Source organism: Vombatus ursinus, unplaced genomic scaffold, assembly GCF_900497805.2.
Source record: "Vombatus ursinus unplaced genomic scaffold, bare-nosed wombat genome assembly UNPS02009994.1, whole genome shotgun sequence".
NCBI classification, from domain to species: domain Eukaryota; kingdom Metazoa; phylum Chordata; class Mammalia; order Diprotodontia; family Vombatidae; genus Vombatus; species Vombatus ursinus.
In genome coordinates, this window is record NW_020949772.1 from 6,922,750 (window position 1) to 6,942,178 (window position 19,429).

Consider the following 19,429-nt stretch of genomic DNA (forward strand, 5'->3'; position numbering starts at 1 on the left):
CGTTGCCGTAGTAACTCTTGTCCCCACCCCCTCATTCGTCCCACCCCCAGGATGCTTTGCGGCGCCCCAGGCCCCAGCCCCTTTGTGCCATCCGGGCCTCTGGCGCGAGCGGCTTAGTCAGTCAGCGGCGAAGCCTTGGCGGCGGCGGCGGCGGGTACTGGTGAGAGTGGCGGGTGGAGGCGCGGCCCCAGCGGCCGGGACTCTGCGGAACATGGCGGTAAGTGGTGAATCCTCGAGCCGGAGCCGAGCCGAGCCGGGGAAAGGGGAGGGAAAGGGCCCCTCCGCGAGGAGAGAGGTTTGACTGCCGGGGAGGGAGTGCGCGTTAAGTGTGTGGACAAAATGGCGCTGCGGCCTCCTCCAGGCCCCGCCATCATGGCTGCCCGCCGGAGGGTGGGGGAGGCGAGGCGGTGCCGGCTGAGCAGGAGGGGGGGCCGCTGGGAGTGCCTGCTTCCAGAACTTTCCTCGCGCCACCCCGGCGGCCTTCCCGCGGCCCCCGGGCCTGCCTGCGGAGGCAGGAGAGGTTTCACTTCCTGCCCCTTCGTTCTTGGGATGGGGGTGGGGAGAATGGGATGGTGCAGCCGGAGGAGGAGGAGGAAGGCAGGAAACGGCAGCACCGAGGCTCCTTCTGCCCCTTTTTTTCTTGGGGGTAAGGGGGCGTTGAGAGGGGCGGTGTCTACGTAGGAAGTGGGGCAGGAAAGAAGGAAGCTGGGCCTAGCCGGTCCCCCCGGCTGCCGCCGCTGCCTGCGCATGAAAGCGCCCCGAGAATCCTTCCCGACCAGCGTTTGCTGTGTGCGTATGTGTTTGGGTCTGAGCCAGGTAAACTTGGCTGAAGGGACTTGGGGAGCATGTTCCGAGGCTCAGGTGTCCTTCATAGGACCCATTGATCTGACCTGGGGGAGATCCTCCAAGACCCCTCCCTCATTTTTCTAGGATCGGAAGAGATTTTTTCTTTTTTAAAAGGTCATCCCCTCCAAGCCCTTCATTCTCCTGGGATTATAGATTTACACCTTGAAGGGACTTTTTTCCTTTTCCACTCCCAAGCCTTTTTCTAAAATGTTGGATTTACACCTTGAAGGGGCTTTTAAAAGATCATCCATGTAGGATCATAGATTAGAGCTGGAAGGGACTTTAGAGGTCGTTCAGTTCTCTCGTTTTCATAGCATCGTAGATTTACATCTGACAGACCTTAGAGACCATAGAGTCTAATCCTTTTATCTTCATATATGTACATGCATATATTTGTAGGTGGAAGGAACTTTAGAGGTCATCCAGTCGCCTCATTTTTATAGAATCGTGGATTTTACATCTGATAGGGACTTTAGAAGCCTTCCAGTCCAGCCCCCTTTTCCTAAAATTGAAGATTTATAGCTAAAAGAGGTTTTCGAGGCCTTCCAGTCCAACTCCCTCTCATTTTTCACATATGAAGAAAATAAGGCATTAAGACAGTTTCTGAGAATTGCTTAAAGACCATAAAAGTAGTAAGCAGCTGATCCCAGATTCTAACTCTGGTAGTCTGAATCCAGGGCTCTTAACATTACACTTTCTGTCTTTTCTGAGATCTGAATTCTGCAAGGTATGTGAATTATTGTGCTTCTCTCTCACTGTCTGCCCCATGTGGCTAGATTTTAATCTGTAAGTCTGAAAGACTTATCTCTTCAATGTAATACTGTACTATGTGTCTTAAAGATCTATCTTAATCCCCAAATTAAATTTATTACATCCTTATTTTAAGTACTGTAGTAAAAATACTTGTAGCACTCTAGTTACCTTCCTTGAACAAGATTGTATTGTTCTTAGCTACATACCAATGGGTGGCATTACATAATTTCTGTTTGTCTTGTAACAATAAAAATGTGTGAGCTTTTTGTGTTCTTTTCTACTGACAGGTATAAGGGAAAATTCTTGTAAAAATATTTTTTGGATTAGTTAGTGTGTTGTAACTTTTTGAAGACTTTTCCCCCTTTGTAATCTAGAGTATATTAGCACTGTGCCTGGCATGTAGTATGTATTTAAAATGTTTTTCAGATTAAAGCAGGTATGCTATTAACATTTATTGCCTTGATTCCCTCTGGCTGGAGTCAGGCTGTTTGTTCTCCTTTCCTCAGGTTCTCCCCCACCCCCCTCCAGCCATCTGGTTGTATTATTACAATAGTTTTTAAGAAGTTAGGAGTTCCAAGGATTGGTTACACTGGCTCTATGTGATCAGGAAGTTGGAATTACATTTTCAAATGACTCCTTGCTTGATTTTTCTGGAAAATAAATACATGTGTGAGTATGTAAAAATAGCTAGCTGAAACATCTCATGGGCCTAGATTTTGTTTCAATGATCTAACTTTCAGTCTTAGAACTGTAGAAAGAAATACGTTAATCTGTCAGATATCTTAATCCTCTTACTAAGTAAACATTTTCTTGGTTTGTACCTTATAAGAAAACTGCTATCAATGCAGATTACCAGTAAACGAGACCATGAGTCTGACTATACCTATACTGCTAAAATGACATCAAGCAGCAATAGTCTATTTTGATTGCGAGTTTTCTATAAAATTTTCCCCTAAACAATTCTAAATAGAAAATTGTTGACCCTGTTAAATGAGTAGCTTTTTCACAGTAGCTTTCAAGCTAAGGAAATTTTTCTTACTACATGAACAAGTTTCTCTTAACTTGGTGTACATGTAATTAACTTTATTTAAGTATTGACTAGTGTTGTCTTACCTTCTTTTCACCAGCTAATGATTTTCTTTTCACTGTAGGATAAATGAATACCAATACCCCCTCAAAGCTTTGGGGTGCTGTGGGGGCAGGGCATTGTACAGACATCTGGTAATCAGTCCTAGCCCCAGAGGTGTTTCTCTCTCATCAGTCCATCAACAAAGATTGATCAGGGACCCATAAAAGATGAACCATTTTGATGTAGATATGAAGAAACTGAGACATGGATAGGTTAAGTGATTTGCCCAAGATCTCTAATTATGGGTTGGGTTTTGGATCCAGGGCCTCAGATTCTACATTTGTGCTTTTTCCATTTTACCGGGTTCCTTTCGGGGTAGGTGATAGAAGCTTGAGTACTGGGGGTGAGGGGAATTTGGGGTTTGGGTGACATTTTCTAATTAAGTGCATAAGCATTTATTAAATGACTAACTTCTTTGTCTTTCAGGGTATTACAGTCTTAAGATAGTTGTGAAGATGGGGGGAAATGACTTCCTATCCTAATGTCTCTTAAGATGAAATTCAGATTCCTCAGCTTGCCATCTGGTTCCAGCCTACCTTTCCAGATTTCATATTCTTTCCTTTCTGCCACACCATCTCTCCTCATCCACCACCCCACCCCAACTAGTTGTATACTCTTTGAAAGGGAACTTTTTTTTTTGCCTTTTGTCTTCCAGCCTAGTGCTTTGGCTTCTTGACACTCCCCATTCCTGGATGGCTATCTTATTCCATGTATATCAAAATCAGGCAGCTAAAATCATTTTTGGAATTTTAAAGAATTCTAAATAGAACCTGCTGCTCAGCCAAGTTCCTGACTTTCAAGCCCTACATCAGTGGTTCAAATTCAAATAGAAATGAAGGCCACTAAACCATATATAAAGATCCATGGGAGTTGCATATTGACTTAGAAAACCACATGATAATATCTGTGTTCTATTTTTTATTTTAACTACTTCCCAATACCATTTTAATCTGCTTTGGACACCATGTGTTTGACTCCTCTGCCCTACATAATCTAGCCCACCTTGGCTATCCAACTCCTTTTCCCCCTGTTACCTCTGAACTTGGTGCCATTTGTTACCTGCCAGGTCTTCTCAGTGTATATGTGTGTGTGTACTTATATATATATATACTTACATGCACGCACAAACACCCTATGATCATTCCTTGCCATTTTTCTCTCCTTAGGGACCAAGGTGCAGCTCAGATCCTACCTCTTTCCAGCATCACTTTTTCCTTGGACAGAAGAACCCATTTTTAAAAATGGAAATGGCTTGTTCAAGAATGTTAGCTGCATTTATTCTATGCTATTTTTATCTAATTTTGTTTTGTAATAACTAGCATAATAAAAAAAACATACTAGTGATTTATAGCATTCTTAATTTAGAGCTGGGAGGGTTAATGTTTATACGGTACTGCTAGATACTGTTTCCATTAAAAAGTGGTTAAGAAATTTAAGTTCACTATCAGATACTGCTTATCCATAATAGCAAATTTTAAAAAAAAAATTTATATTGGTAGACATCGTTTCATCTGTGCTAAAAATTACTCTTAAATTGTTTGTCTTTCACTCCTTATGCTCATAGCATGTTTTTAATAAAATTATAACTTTGTAAAATACATTTTGGATAAATCGGCTAAATGAGTACTTAAAAGCTTATAGGATGATCTACCTAGTGATCATGCAAAGAACAGAAAAGAGGATTGGATTGCATATTGATGTTGAATTATTAATGACTCTTTGGATCTAGCCATTCAACCAGTTAAAAATCCATCTTTTTCTTAAGTATAACATGAAATAATCATCAAATAAGGGTAGAGACTGGATTTGTGACTTTTATTGGTATAGGAAACTTCCTCCTACAAAAGTTGGTGGGAATAGTGTCTTGACAGCTCAAAGAGTTCCCTCAAATGCTTAGTTCAGAATCTATGTAAATTATTTCTGCACCATTTTCCTGACGTATTAGTCTTTGTCGCTCCCTTCCTGAAGGGAAATCTTTGTCATTTCCCTTCGTTTCAGTGGCTCCCTATTCCCTCTAGGATAGTGAATGGAAAGCGTTTACCAAGTGCTTATTGTGTGCCAAGCACCATGGCCACTGCTAAGGATACAATTATGAAAGCAAAGCATGGACCTTGCCCTCAGAAAGCTTCTAATTAGGGGAAAATAATACATAATGAAGTGGTGACCAACAAAGTGTGGTTTTCTCCAACACAGACATAATCAATTCTTAGGAGAGGGTAAGTGAATTAGTAATAGGGGTTTTGAACCCCATCTTCCTGACTCACAAGTCCTGTTCATTTTCTGTTTTCATAATTATGCATATAATAACTACACTGATTTAGAGTTTATGAACAAATGGCAGAATTAGAACCTGAGTAGATCACTGGTAGCATTTTACTAACTCAAAACTTAACAGTCAATCCTGTTTTAAAAATCAGTTTAATTCAATGCACATTGTGTCTATAGTTCATCTATATCCCACCCTACCCCCTCAAATAAAAGCCCAGCCACTTCCCTTAAGGAGCTTTTACTACAAGATAACCTTTTCTGATCTACTACTTAGAATTTTTTTTTTAATCCCTTGAATATATGTATTTTTCTGTATTTTTTTAAGAAGCCAGAGTGGTTTTATATGTGTGTGTATTTCTTAAATGCCACGAAAAGCTTTAAATTAATCATTGTTCCTTGAACGTTTAGGCTAGTGACACAGAACGAGATGGGATAGCCACAGAAAAGTCATCTCCAGATAGAGATAAAAAAAAGGAACAGTCAGATGCCTCCACTTCTCCTAGAGCATCAAAACATCATTATTCAAGATCACGATCAAGGTCAAGAGAACGAAAACGGAAGTCAGGTATGAATATTCTGAAACGCTACTTAACGGTATTTACTATATTCTGTATAAACTACATATAAATTATTCTGGTTGTAGTTGATTATTATATTGATACATTTGTCAACTTTATCAGAAGTTTAAAATGAAAGTATATTTATTTCACGTACCTTATTTTAAGGCAGGAAGTATATAGTTGATAGTGTTGCTATTTGCTCCTCCCAAAGTTTTCTGCCTCTTTGAATGTTTTCTGTTTTCAAAGTGCAAATTGATTGTTGGTTGTGCCATTCAATATTTATTACTTATAATCCTGTAAAGTAATTAAAACCATAAGGGAGAGGGGTGAAACATGGAGAAATAGTCTGTTTATAAATGAAATCAGAAATACTCTGATAATACTTGAATCCATAAGCTGATGGGGGGGTATTTAACCGATGTATTTATGTCAGTTGTAGTATCATGGAGAATGAGGTCTACCTATATAAATGAATGCTTAACAACCGAAGTTTATCCCTTTAAGTACAAAACATTTTTGTAAAAATGTTGGCTTTTCATGGAAATTTTTGCCCAAAAGCTTATGTATACTTTACTGTGTGCTTAATCTTTTCTTAATGACTTGAGCTCATTAAAAACTTTAGTTATGTTATAGCCATATCCTCAAGAGCTGCTGAGATGTGTTACCCGTATACAAAGTGGCTTCAGGCTGCTGTGATTTTTGAGTAATTCTACCTGCTTTTTATATTTCTACAGCCCTTCCTTCATGATGTTTTTCATTTCTACATACTTCAAGCAGCCAACTTTTAAATTTGCAGTGAGCTGCACCTAGTCTTATAAGAACTGCATTTACAACAAAATGGAGGGGAGGAGGAAGAGGCTGGCTCTTCTCAGTAAAAGTTGTTGAAGCTCAAGCATTTGTGGCTTCTTTTTTTTAACTGATGAGGGCCTTTTTAAAAAAATGTTCTGATTTTGAGGTTTTGGATACTTGATATTGTCAGATAAACAGAAGTTTCTGTAACAAGACCTGTGTAGATAACCGTAAATAGGTAAACAAAAATTAAAACCTCAGTCTTTGGGGAGTCATCCATAAACAGGATCTCTGTAGAACTTGTCTTAATAGAATAAAATAAAATAATTTAAGATTGTATCTTACTGAGCACCTGCTTATGCTAGTGATAATTTTTTTCCCCACAGATAATGAAGGAAGAAAACACAGAAGTCGGAGCAGAAGCAAAGAGGTAATTAACACTTTGTAGAGTATAGGTAATTTTAAAATACTTTTAAAGTTTCTTGTAGAAATGTATGTGTGAAATATGTAACTATGATATGGTAAGTACCGAAAACTTTGAAAATTTGGAAGGTTAATTGGGTTATGGAGTATCATAGAGAAGCATGATTTGGATTCCTCATTTTAACAAGAAGATAGTTGTTTATGGGAAAAGTACATTCAGAAACTTAATTTTAATTTGTCGTGAAAGTTTTCACAATGAAATTTTCATATGAAGAAATATAATTGGTTCTTTAGGGCTGTCACACAGAGCTTCCATTAACCTGAGGTCCCGAGTCTTCTGATGCCTTAACACTGCTCAGGACTTTTAAGTAACAGTCATCTGCCTAGGGATACATTCATTTTATTTTATTTTTTGGAAAGATAACAAGTCCTCTTTTCTAAATTAGTTCGGTTTTTCTAATGTTAGTATTGAACGTGGAAAGACTGCTACAGGGTCACAAGAGTCAGTGAGGGGCAGCTGGAAATGTGGCAGTAACAGCAGAGCTTGAGGGAAAAGGCAAGGGGAGTGAGAAGAGGCAGCAGCTGTGGTACAGAGGAGATAACTGGCTCAGCCACCAGAGAAGACGTGGAGAGAGCCAACAAGGAACAGCAGAAATAGCAGCCAGAAAGGGAGGAGGAGTCCTTTTGGGGGCTGGGTGAGGGACTCCTAAAGCTAAATGTGGGGCAGGGACTTCACCTCCTCCCCTAATGGAAGCTCTGTTAAAATTTTAATTTAGGAGAGTTTTTGTGAAAATGACTATTTTGTTTAGCTCACATGATAACATTTCTATAATAAATCATACTCAGCGTGCTAATGCGCGAAGAGACTGAACTGAAGACGCTGCAGACTCAGATAGCAAAATTATAAGCCTACTTCATGATAAGGTAACTATTAGTCATTCAAACTCCTATTTCCCTTAAATATATCTTAAATCAGTTAAGGGTTTTGATGGGTTTTTTTTATTCGTAGTAAAGTATTATGTATGGAAAACTGAAATAAAGTTTGAAAATTGACCCACATTTTGGAAAGCCTTTCTAATTTGCCATCATACTGCAGAGTCTAAGAAAAATTTATCTTAAGTGTTATTTTAGAGGGGAATTGGCAGTAAAAGTAAAATCTACATGTCACAAATTTCTCTTGTAAAATTAACTGTTATTATATAATCATTTTCATAAATTACAACATGCATGTTTAGACAAATGGTGGCGCTCTTCAAAGTATTTTAGAAAAAAAATGCCAAGTGCAACGAAATACATTATTGCATGTATTTTACTGCATGGAGTAACACTGTAATATCATGAGAAGCACATTGAACTAAGAGTTAGGAGACCTGGGTTCTAGCCCCAGCCTTGTTAAAACTTAACTGTATGAACTTGGACAAGTCACAGTGTCTTGGACCTGTTTCCCTCATCTGCTAAATTAAGAGGGTTGGACTAGAGTATCTTTAAAATGTATTCCAACTCAAATTTTTTTTTTTAAGTCCAGAATCTTGAACTTGAATAACAGCTGGATCAGAAAGGCAAATCTAGATGCCTGTCTCAGGGGCAAGAGAGAATAATATGTAACATTACTTTCTTGAATATATGGGTGCTGATAAATTTAGTTTTAGCTTAGCTGCATCTGTGAAGGCATTGATGGTACATAGTGTGGTATGGTTTTATTTTTTATACTGGCAAAAATAATATGATGGCTTTGGGATTAATTGTGCTATTCCTATCTTGAATTCCAGTACCATTTTTAAAGTAAAAGTGCTTGCCATTTTTTACCGTAGGTACCTGTATCAAAATAAAAATCCCAAACCTGTCTGCGTATGTCAAGAAGAAAAATGACTGCTTCACAATTTAGTCTCCAATGAAAACATTGGAGACAGTCAGAACTGACCTTGCAGAATACTTTTAACACTATAGCTGTAAAAGGAAGAATGTGTGTCTGCTTAAAATAATTCCGAGGGTGCAAAAAAAGCTTAGTAAGCTAAATCTTATTTAGAATAGTCATCCATTTAAAACTGCATTTTCTAATGCATTTCCTAGTTTTCTAAGTGTCTCTAATCAACTGTTTAATTCTAACATCACAATTCAGTGGTACTGTGTACTTCAATAGTTAAAAGATTTATGCATTCATAAGTGATGTGTGTATCTGGTGTGTATCTAAATAGTCGGTTGTATATATTTGAATAAATGTGTACCTCTATTTTATTAGACTATGAGGTGAAATTGAAATTGTTTTCACCTTGCTATTGAAAAGATAATTTTATGGGACATTACTACTATATTTGGGGGTGGTGGGAGGGGAATTATAAAGAAGAAAAACAAAAGTAGTAATATTCACTTGCAACATTGGGTGATGTGAACGTAGATAATTATTGACTGAGCCACACTCCTAAGGTTACTAATGTTGCATCACAACATATTTTTATCTTCTGATACCCATACTAACTCTCTTTGTTGCACTATTTTCCTGAAAGAACCAACTTCTTCTTACAACAGGCAAGAAGACATGAATCCAAAGACAAGTCCTCCAAGAAACATAAATCTGAGGACCATAATGATAAAGAACATTCTTCTGATAAGGGAAGAGAGAGACTAAATTCATCTGAAAATGGTGAGGACAGACACAAGCGCAAAGAAAGGAAGTCATCCAGAGGCAGAAGTCATTCAAGATCTAGATCTCGTGAAAGGTGAGTTGTTTATATCAATACTTCAGCAGCACTGGTCAGATAGTTTCTTCCAAAGAGTTCTGCATTTCTAAATACACATTAACCACATGAGCCCCAAACTGTTTCCTGCCCTTATCCAGATATACCAGGTTTTAAAAAATAATTGAAGGTGTAGTTAATAATTGCAGGAAATGGCATCTTATGGCCCTAAGGATTCAGGAATGGTCAAGAAAACTAGAGAGCCTATGTAGGAGAGGAAGGACCCCTTGATGGCATGTGGTAATAACTCAGCCATTAAGTAACATATCTTTTGATTGGATGCAATATAGTTATTAACAGTAAAAAGCAAGTGCCTACTTTGTGTGAGACATTTTAAATAAAATTTCTTTCAGTAGTTCTCATTGGCCACATTTGTAGAATTTTTTTTTTTTAAGCTAAAATAATACTGCCTCCTATAGAAGGCATCGAAGCTATACTCAAGATTTTCTTTTTCTGTGTGCTTTAGAAGAATCTAGAAGCTCAGGTAACCAGTTGGTTTTTCTTAAAGGACAAGAATTTGAGCATTGCACATTTAGAAAATGTTCAGAAGCTTGCTTTTTTTGTAGATTTATGACTTTTTGGAACATCAACTTTAGTAGTTACTCTCTTAGAATTTTGTAGAGTGTTGCCATTTGAGGCAACCGAACACATAGACTAAGTGGCATCCCAAAAATGTATAAGTGGCTTTGAGGGAACAGTAAATTTGAAGTATATTTCTTTTGTTTTTTCTCGATACAGTAATAGTGCGTAAGTGTTTCCAAAATCACTTGTAATTTAAAGATCAGTGAGTAAAAATATATTTTTTAATGTTTGTTATTTCAGGCGTCATCGTAGTAGAAGTAGAGAACGGAAGAAGTCAAGGTCCAGGAGCAGAGAGCGGAAGAAGTCAAGGTCCAGAAGCAGGGAAAGAAAGCGTCGGGTTAGGTCTCGATCAAGGTCAAGATCACGACATAGGCATAGAACCAGGAGTAGAAGTAGAACCAGGAGCAGAAGCCGGTATATGTTTATATATTACTTTTAAAAGAATTTGTTGACAGCTAAAATATGTGTTTTTAGTTTTGAATTGTCTAGAGCCAGGAGTGGGGAACCTGTAGCCTCAGGTGTGGCCTTTTGACTTGAGTCCAAGTTTTAAGTTTGGATTCAATCAAAGGGCTGCACCTGAGAGGACCACATGTGGCCTTAAGGCCACAGCTTCCTCAATCCTGGCTCTAGAAATAAGACTCTTTGGTTTTATTTTTTGGGATTTTTTTCTTTTTCTTTTTCTTTTTTTTGTCATGAGTGGGTTGGATTTAGATGATTTCCAGAGTCCTTTTCTAGTCTGTTCTGCCCCCAAAATGAAATTATATGTAAAATGAATATTACTTCTTACAACATGTTTGGCATTTTAAAAATATATTCTGAAAATAAAATACCAATTGGATGGGCTGCACCAAATTTTTAGAAGAGGGGAATAGAGAACAAAGTCCCATTTATATTTTACATTGTTATAAAACTATATGAATCAAACAGTTGTTGAGTCACAGAATTTCTATTTTATAAGAAATTTTACACATAAAAATCTTAGTTCATTTTTCTGATGCTTTATTGTTATGTCATATCAATATAGTAATAAATTAGCACCTCATAAGACTCCTAAAATTAATTACAGGGAAAGAAAGAAGAGAATTGAAAAACCACGAAGATTTAGCCGAAGTTTAAGTCGGACTCCCAGTCCACCTCCTTTTAGAGGGCGAAACACAGCAATGGATGCACAAGAAGCATTAGCTCGAAGGTATGTTTATTGTCTTTACTCATTTACCTTAAGTTGGCTTTGATGAGCTTGACGTCTAAAAAAGATGAGGGGTTGATCCTGTCACTGAATCAGGGGGATCAAAAAAATACAATAGGTTCCATTTGTAATCATATTTTAAATAGTGTGGCCTTTTGCAATACAGAAATAGATAGTTTCATTAACTTTTACCTCATAGCATGGTTTCATTTCTTTGCAAAGCTTATGAAGATTGAGGTGGTTGAAACAAACAGATCCTTCCCCTTTCTTCCTCTTCTTAATTATTTAGGTTTTTGTTTGTTTGTTTGTTTCAGGGTTTTTTGTGCCTGGTTTTTTTTGCAGGGGGGAGTTTTGGTTTTGTTCTGTTTTGGTTTTTTTCACTGAAGGATCAAAAAGTCCCAAGACTTGGGATTGAGAGTGCAGTGGGCCTAAAATTCTTGAAACTGTTTTCACTTATGAGACAAGGAAATTTACTCTTTTGATTATAAAAGACACTTTACATTTCTACTTCTTAAGAACATAAAATAACTAGACCAATATTTGACCTTTGGTTAGAATTATGTGAAGTATGTTATCTGTTTTGAAGGAGGGAATAATTGATGTAGTTACATGCTGTGTCAATAAATAGAAACCGTTTTGTGAATTTGCCCTTAGAAAATCTTAAATAAAACCCTGTTGTTAAGACAGGGAAAAGTACACGTTTTCTTAGATTTTATTGCCTAATTATGTGTGGTTCCTGGGATAACACACAAGGGAGATGGAGCTATCTCATTCAAATCTACCAAGGTTAAGTCTTCCCAAAAACTTAAATCATTTGCAAAGGCAGGAGGAAAATCACAGCACTTCATATTTGCTATTTTTCCCATATTCTGCGAATTCTACACTAGCTTTTGTTGTTTTTCTTTTTAAAATTGAGTTTCTATTTTTTTCCCATTGCAAAAATACAGTTATCACAATGTAACCTGATGTACTGCTGCCCTGTGAACCCAGCCTGGCAGAAACTGTCTCCAGCTGAACAGCAGCAGCAGCAGCAACAAAGGTGTGAGCTCACCCCTTCCTCATTCCATTCACCTTAGTGAATGGTGTTGATTTCAAAACTTGCAATGGCCATTTTAATGCAAGTAGTATCGTTTATTAAGCAGTTACTCATCCTTTATATTTGATTTTTTTCTTATTGAAATTCAAAGCAACAGAATAAGTGAGTATTTGTTATCAAATCCATAAATAAATGTGCGTTAGATGGCAAAAGGTGATGCTCTCAAAATGTGAGAATTTTCTTAGCTTTTCTGTGTTTAAATTTATAGTGAATGTTACACGTGCAGAATTTTTTTCAAAACCCACCAGTTTACAATTTACTCTTACAGTATGCTTACATTTTTCACTTCCAGATTTTAGTAGGATTTGAGACTAACACTGGTAGTTCACAGTTCCTTGCCCATTTATGTGACTTAACTACCCATTCTTCACTATAGGATCAGCTAAGCTGTTACTGGGTTCTTGAAATTTGAAAGGACAACTTAGTTACTGAGAAATTAGCTACAGTATAGGAAATCTTGAAAAATAAGAATAAAATGTATCTTTGTAGTTAAAAGTATTTAAATAGCTTTGCAAATAGTTTCAGGTACAGCTGTTGAACGATAACATTTTCGTTGCCCGATCTCTTGAGCTCATCGAAGTGATGGTTGTTATCTTGTATTTGCTCAGAAAGGTTGAAATCATACTGATTTGATGTAAACCTTTCAAAAACTATTAGAGAGCAAATACAAGCTGCCTGTTCAGCTGAATCAGACAGTATGCCAGCCTACTTCCTTAGCATATTACAGGTAGGTGGGCCTGTTAATTTACAACACTGATCTCTTTAATTGTTGCTTTTTTTAAAATTCCATTTCAAATGCTGAAAGTGAAGTGCCAGGTACCAGATTCTGCCTGCTCAATAACCTATAGTTCTCTTATTCAACTTTGGCTGCCAAAATGGAATTCTTTTGTTGCAAAACTGCTTTCTCTAGAAGTGCAACCAAAAACAAAAAATCCTGTTTTATTCCTTGCCTTTCATGCAATTTTACTAGTAGGAATCTCATGGAATTCGAATTTTGGAAAGTGATTTTGGCTTCTTAGGAAAACACGTTATCAAGAAACAGTGATTTAGATTTTATATAGGGAGGGGAAGACTTCTGAGTTTGTGTTTTAATTTTTGTCCCAGAATTGTAATTTCACAGCTTTAGAGAATTCACTCCATGGATGCTTGTAAGCAACTAGTTTGGGACTAAAAGTATACTCTTTTAGTAACACATAATTGAATCAAGAATAGCATAGTTCTTTTAAAATACATTTCTGTGAAATTTTCAGATGCTTTGCCTTCTGAATTTTTTAGGCTTAATAATAAACTTAATTTTCAGTCCAGCCTTGGATTAAGTGAAGCATGAGTTAATCGTATGTATTTGACTAAAGAGTCTTGCAATGTTGTCTAGTCCCCTGGTTTTTATAGGAAATTTAGACTCAGAAAGTTGAAATGACTAATCTCACAATAAATTAGTGGCAGAGGGCTCAAACCCAGGTCTCCTCTATTCCTAGGTGCATTGGTCTTCACACCACCACAAAAATTGAAAGCAACCAAATGAAATGACTGAAACATGTTCACTTTTTAAAAAATCTGTACAAGAGTAACAGAGCCACTTGCATTAAGATGAATTTGGGAATTGTAACATTCGTTATTTCATTGTATTAATTTGCAAGGCTGTGATAAATGCTTTAAAAGAATATATTGAAACACATAATCGTCACGAGTTAAAATTTTACTTGTTCCTCAAAACTGTCTCTGCATCCCCTGAAAAACATTCAGAAAATTCTGAAATCAACATTGTTTTCTACTCACCAAACCTTAATTGTTTCTGAATGTGGACAAGTGAGTGTTTTATTTATAAGGTTGATTTCTTAGTAAAACAATGCCAGTGTGTGATAAGTTTACAACCATCTTATATACATTCCCAGTAAAAAATAGATCTTAAAATAGTTTTATCTCTAACATGGACATTAGGACAGACTATTGCCAGAGAGATTGCCTTTAGGGTAGAAAAGGTAGTTGTTAAATATTACAAGACCTACAGAAAGAAATTTTTAAAGGAAGTTAAAAGAATGGGCATATTAAAATCCCTTATTACTTTTTTGTCCTAAAAAAAAGTATTAATGTGTAATTTCATATCTTTTTAAGGGGTTCTTTCACCTTATGTACTTTGAAATTTTTTCTGTTATCAATAGGTTGGAAAGAGCGAAGAAGTTGCAAGAACAGAGAGAAAAAGAAATGGTTGAAAAACAGAAACAGCAAGAAATAGTAGCAGGTAACTTTTTTCATAAATTGATTTAGCCAGAATTTTAAGTAACCATTCTGACTATTTAAGTTTGACTGAAATTCCAAAGAACCTTAGTTCTTTATTTGAAAATAGAGACAATGGAAAATGTGTAATTGACGCACCATGTTAATAATAAAATGTCTCTGAAAAGTTGGTGATCGAAGAGAGCTAAATGTGAAATTCCATATTAACAGATTTGTCTAGATGCAGTGGACAGAACACTAGGTTTCAATTTAAAATCCTTGTATTTAAATCTTAGTTCTACCTGTGTGACCCTACCTGGCTTCAGGTTCCTCAGGTAAAAATGAGCTAGGGTTGATTATATAGTTCCAATGTTCCTTCCAGCCCTAAATCCATGATCCTAAAACTGACTGAATTTGTATGACCATAATTTAGAATTTCTTTCCATTTATTTGTTATATCTAAGTTGCTTGTGTATGTGCTGTTTGTAGTTGACACACCTTCCCTAGGTCAGGGAAAATTACATAATGATTAACTCTCACCTGAACTATTGCAATAGCCTCCTAACTAGTCTCATTTCCAGTCTCTGGAGTGAGGCTGACACTGCCACATGATTCTGCATGATTTGAGTCATTTCACTCCCCACTCAAAGAATCTTCAATAGCTTCTTGTCCATCTCCAATCCATGTGAGATAATCACACTACACTTCAGTTCATGTACCCTGCATTCCGTTTAAATTTGCCTTGTCTGAAGCCCTACAGTTTGATGACTCTTTGCTCTTGTTGGTGCATGTGTCTAGAATGCAGTCCTCCCTGACAACTGTTCATTTTTAAAGGCCTTCCTCAAATGCTGTTTCTTCGGGGCAGCTTGGTGGCGCAGTGTATAGCGCTCTGGCCTTGAAGTCAGGAAGACATGAGTTCAAATCCAGTCTCAGACACATGACACTTACTAGCTGTGTGACCCTGGGCAAGTCACTTTTAACCCCGATTGCCTCACCAAGAAAAAAAAAAAAGCAAAAAAAAAATGCTCTGTCTTCCATGAAGCTTTCCCTAATCCTTCCACTAAAGGAGTATTCTCTCCTTTTAACTTTATATCACACTGTACTTTTTTATCTTTCATATACCTAGCTATTTTATATTGTCTACAATTGCCACACTTTTCACCTTTGGACATCACTACTCCCCTGGTTGAAACTGAAGCTGACGTTGACTTAAATCATTAATAATCCATCCTTTAATGGCCAGTTATCACTATCTGTAGTATTTATTTTTGGAGTATTAAGTACCTACTATGTGCCAGGTACTGTACTAAACACTGGAGATAAAAAGAAGGGCAGAAGACAGTCCCTACCCTTAAGGAGCTCACAATCTAATGGGGGAAGATAATACATAAAAAAAAAAGCTGAAAGGGAAGGAGGAGTACCTAGCTTGGGGCCATAATGCAGACCTACAGCTAAGTGGAAAATGATGATCTGGGAAGAGCTCTTCAAAGTCTACCCTCTGCAGTCAGATGGAGAAGGATTTCCAGGGCTGGGGGTGCCAAGTAGGTGGGAGTTTCAGAGTTGTTGCAATCTTGCTGGAAGATGAGTTACTGCAGACAGTGCTCCTAGTCGGAGACAAAAGTCTAGGAAATCAGAAGGTAGGAGATGATGAGATGGCTGCACTGGGCCCTTCAAAGCAGTTTCCCTCTATATCTGTTTCAAAATCATATACAAAAGCTAGGGCATTATGAATGAATTCAGATTTTTAAAAATTTAACTGCTGTTATCTTTAAAGTTTTGAACTAAGTGTGATTGTGCCTTTAAGTAGCCTTGCATCTTAATATTTGCTTATGTTTCTTCTTCAGCAGCTGCAGCTACTGGAGGGTCTGTCCTCAATGTTGCTGCCCTTCTAGCATCTGGAACACAAGTAACTCCTCAGATAGCTATGGCAGCTCAAATGGCTGCACTACAAGCCAAAGCATTGGCAGAGACGGGAATAGCTGTACCTAGCTATTATAATCCAGCAGCTGTGAATCCTATGAAATTTGCTGAGCAGGAAAAGAAAAGGAAAATGCTTTGGCAAGGCAAAAAAGAAGGGGTAAGCTTCTGTTATTTAATGGGTCAATGTCTCTTCTGACATTTGCTGTTTCAAACACACACCAAAAATGGCCAGGGGGCAGGATGGGGAACAGAGGCATGGTGATTTTATCTTGAAAAATTATGTTGGGCCCAGCTTGCTTTAAGTATTTACCAGGCAACAGTTATTAGCCACTTTATAAAGTAGCCATAACTGAGTCTGGATTATGGGGCACTCACTTCCACCTCACATCCCCAGAACAGAACAGAGTCTTAGAATGGGATTTCACACAGTGATAGAGTTGGTTGTTTCCGGGTTTTAAACGGCATCATAGACTGTTTTAAACATTATGACTGATTGAAAATGTACGTGTTTTAATGTCTCCTACAGGATAAGTCACAGTCTGCTGAAATTTGGGAAAAATTGAATTTTGGGAACAAGGACCAAAATGTCAAATTCAGAAAATTAATGGGTATTAAGGTAAGGAGATGTGTGTATGTGTATGTTTGCATATGTAGTTAGGAGTGACCTAGTTAAGTGTCTCGTCACCTTTACATTCAGGGTAGTAGTTCTCGTATTACCCAGTACGTGGTTTCATTAGTAATGCTTATCTAAAACTCATTATTCCTGTAGAAATAGACTCATTGTAAATCTGTTAATGACTTCCAAAATCCAAATTTGAAGCCTGTGCCAATTAGTATATCTTTGATTATAGTTGAGTTTACACTTAAATTGCCTATGCTAATTAAGACATTCTGCATAATAATAGTTATAACTGCTAACTTTAAAATGGTAACATCTCTAATCTGGGTGGGAGTTTATCCAAAATAATAATTAGCATTCTCCAGTAATATGTAAGAAAATAGCAAAATATGTATACTGTCTTATTGCTAGGAACCATTGTCTCCAGTAGCTGTAATATATTGCCACATACTTTTATAAAAATTTAGTGTAAGAATTATATGTACAATTTGTAGAAAATATTTCCAAAGCAGAGAAAGTAAGGTGTTCCTAAAGTAGGTCAACTTTATATTGTCTGTCAGTTTTGAAAGCTTAAGTCTGCCTAATCTGTTTGCTTATATGTTTGATTTCCAGAGTGAGGATGAAGCTGGTTGTAGTTCAGTTGATGAAGAAAGTTATAAAACTCTGAAGCAACAGGAGGAAGTATTTAGAAATCTGGATGCTCAGTATGAGATGGCAAGATCACAAACCCACACACAAAGAGGAATGGGATTGGGCTTCACATCTTCGATGCGGGGAATGGATGCAGTTTGAAAAAACATGATTTTAACGTTTGGGACTTTGTGAATTCTTGTTCTGATGTCAGGTCCTTGTTCACCAAACAGCTAGCATTCTAGCTTGCATGGGTGTTGCATTGACTTTAATTTATTGAAAAATACAATTTTTTTGTAAATATCAGATCAGTGATACTGGTGTTAGTGTTGTAATCAGGTTAAACCCACTTCCATTAAACTTGACAGAACTATAGAAGGACAATATTTTTTAGTTAACAAGTTCTACTTTTCAAACAAATATAAAGCTGCAGGTGGGGTAAAATCTCATACATGGATATTTCGTGTCCACTGTCTTGTGTACTTTTGTACTTAACCTTGTACAGTTATTTTCATCTCTTGAAACATGAAAGAAATGTTGTGTAGATGTTCTTTAGAAGATCTGGCCATTGGGCACATAGTCCAGCACAGAAAGCTGGATGGTGATGATAATAAAAGATGTTTTTTCTCAAAACTGGTGTTACTTTAAGTTCCCTGAAATCCTTGTTTGAATTGGTTTCTTTTATGGTTGCTACAGCATTTTGGTATAGTTTATAATAAAGACCAATTAGGAACTCTCTTTAGTAGAATAGTTAGAACTATGCTGTAGGGAATACCATAGTGAGAGAAAATGTAAAAGATTTTTCAGAGCAGGGGACATAGAAGCTGAATTGAAAACTTTCACTGAAACAGTACTGTTCTTTGCTGCTGGGGGTGGGGGTTAGGAGGGTGTACAGCATTTGTTAAAAACTGTATGTTATTCAGGTAATAGATTAATACATTAAGGGTGTAAGCACTTTTATTACAATAAAGTGCCTTATAACAACAAGTGTTATGTATGCACTTTGCTTGATCAACCTGAGTTTGGATCTTTTCATCTCTTTGAGGTATCTAGCTTTGCAAATTAGTTGCATTAAAGACATACAGCTCTTGAAAACCACTTTGTCACTAAATGCAATCCGGCATAACTCTAGAGTTTGTTATTTTGTATTTGTTTGTTAGATTGGTAGATCATCACTGTAAAAGGGATCCAAGTAACTTGGCCATGGCTTTTGTGTTTTTGTTTTTTTTACTTTTACTAAATCCAGTTCCTTATGCCTTTTCTCTCCTTGTTACTACCTGAAAGAAATCAATTAGGTGCACCTTTACAACACAGATTCCAAAAATGTTGCCTATAATGCAAGTTTGTGTATGTGTTTGAAACCCATTTTCTCGTTGGCTTTCATGATATCATTAGAGATGACTTCCTTTGGAAAAGATGTTAGCCACAGAATGGTAATAAAATCACACAATGCAGCAAAAAGGAAAAATGGTGTTTTTCTGGTAAAGTATTAGTGGAATCCCTGGTGATAAGGTGACAGATTTGATAATATACTTAAGTGGAGCAATTTCAGTAAGCAGAATACAGTTTACTTTAAAAGGTATTTATTAAATTTCCATTGTTTCAAAACAAGATCATGGATTTCTAGCTAGTTTGACAACTCTTTGTTGATATTGTGCTGGAGTTAGTGACTTTTTCAA

The 19,429-nt window shown here is 37.0% G+C and overlaps 1 protein-coding gene across 3 annotated transcripts; it reads left to right on the plus strand.

The window, feature by feature from the left end:
- The first annotated feature begins 128 nt into the window (after positions 1–128).
- On the plus strand, positions 129–18,383 carry RSRC2 (arginine and serine rich coiled-coil 2). Of its 3 annotated transcripts, none has more exons than XM_027853525.1 (10): positions 129–217; positions 5,405–5,561; positions 6,732–6,775; positions 9,273–9,485; positions 10,326–10,499; positions 11,152–11,274; positions 14,527–14,606; positions 16,426–16,658; positions 17,028–17,117; positions 17,733–18,383. In XM_027853525.1, the coding sequence occupies exons 2-10, from the start codon at positions 5,481–5,483 to the stop codon at positions 17,910–17,912; spliced, it is 1,218 nt and encodes a 405-aa protein (XP_027709326.1). In that variant the 5' UTR covers positions 129–217; positions 5,405–5,480; the 3' UTR covers positions 17,913–18,383. The 3 variants fall into 3 exon arrangements, with proteins under 3 accessions (XP_027709326.1, XP_027709325.1, XP_027709327.1); XM_027853524.1 differs by having other exon boundaries at positions 9,295–9,485; XM_027853526.1 differs by lacking the exon at positions 129–217 and adding an exon at positions 7,615–7,692 and having other exon boundaries at positions 5,513–5,561.
- The last annotated feature ends 1,046 nt before the right edge of the window (positions 18,384–19,429 follow it).

Bases quoted from the DNA above. Each gene is read 5' to 3' on its own strand.
- RSRC2 (XM_027853524.1), top strand. The intron at 5,562-6,731 runs GTATGAATATTC...TTTTCCCCACAG, and splicing joins AGAACGAAAACGGAAGTCAG to ATAATGAAGGAAGAAAACAC. The intron at 14,607-16,425 runs GTAACTTTTTTC...TTTCTTCTTCAG, and splicing joins ACAGCAAGAAATAGTAGCAG to CAGCTGCAGCTACTGGAGGG.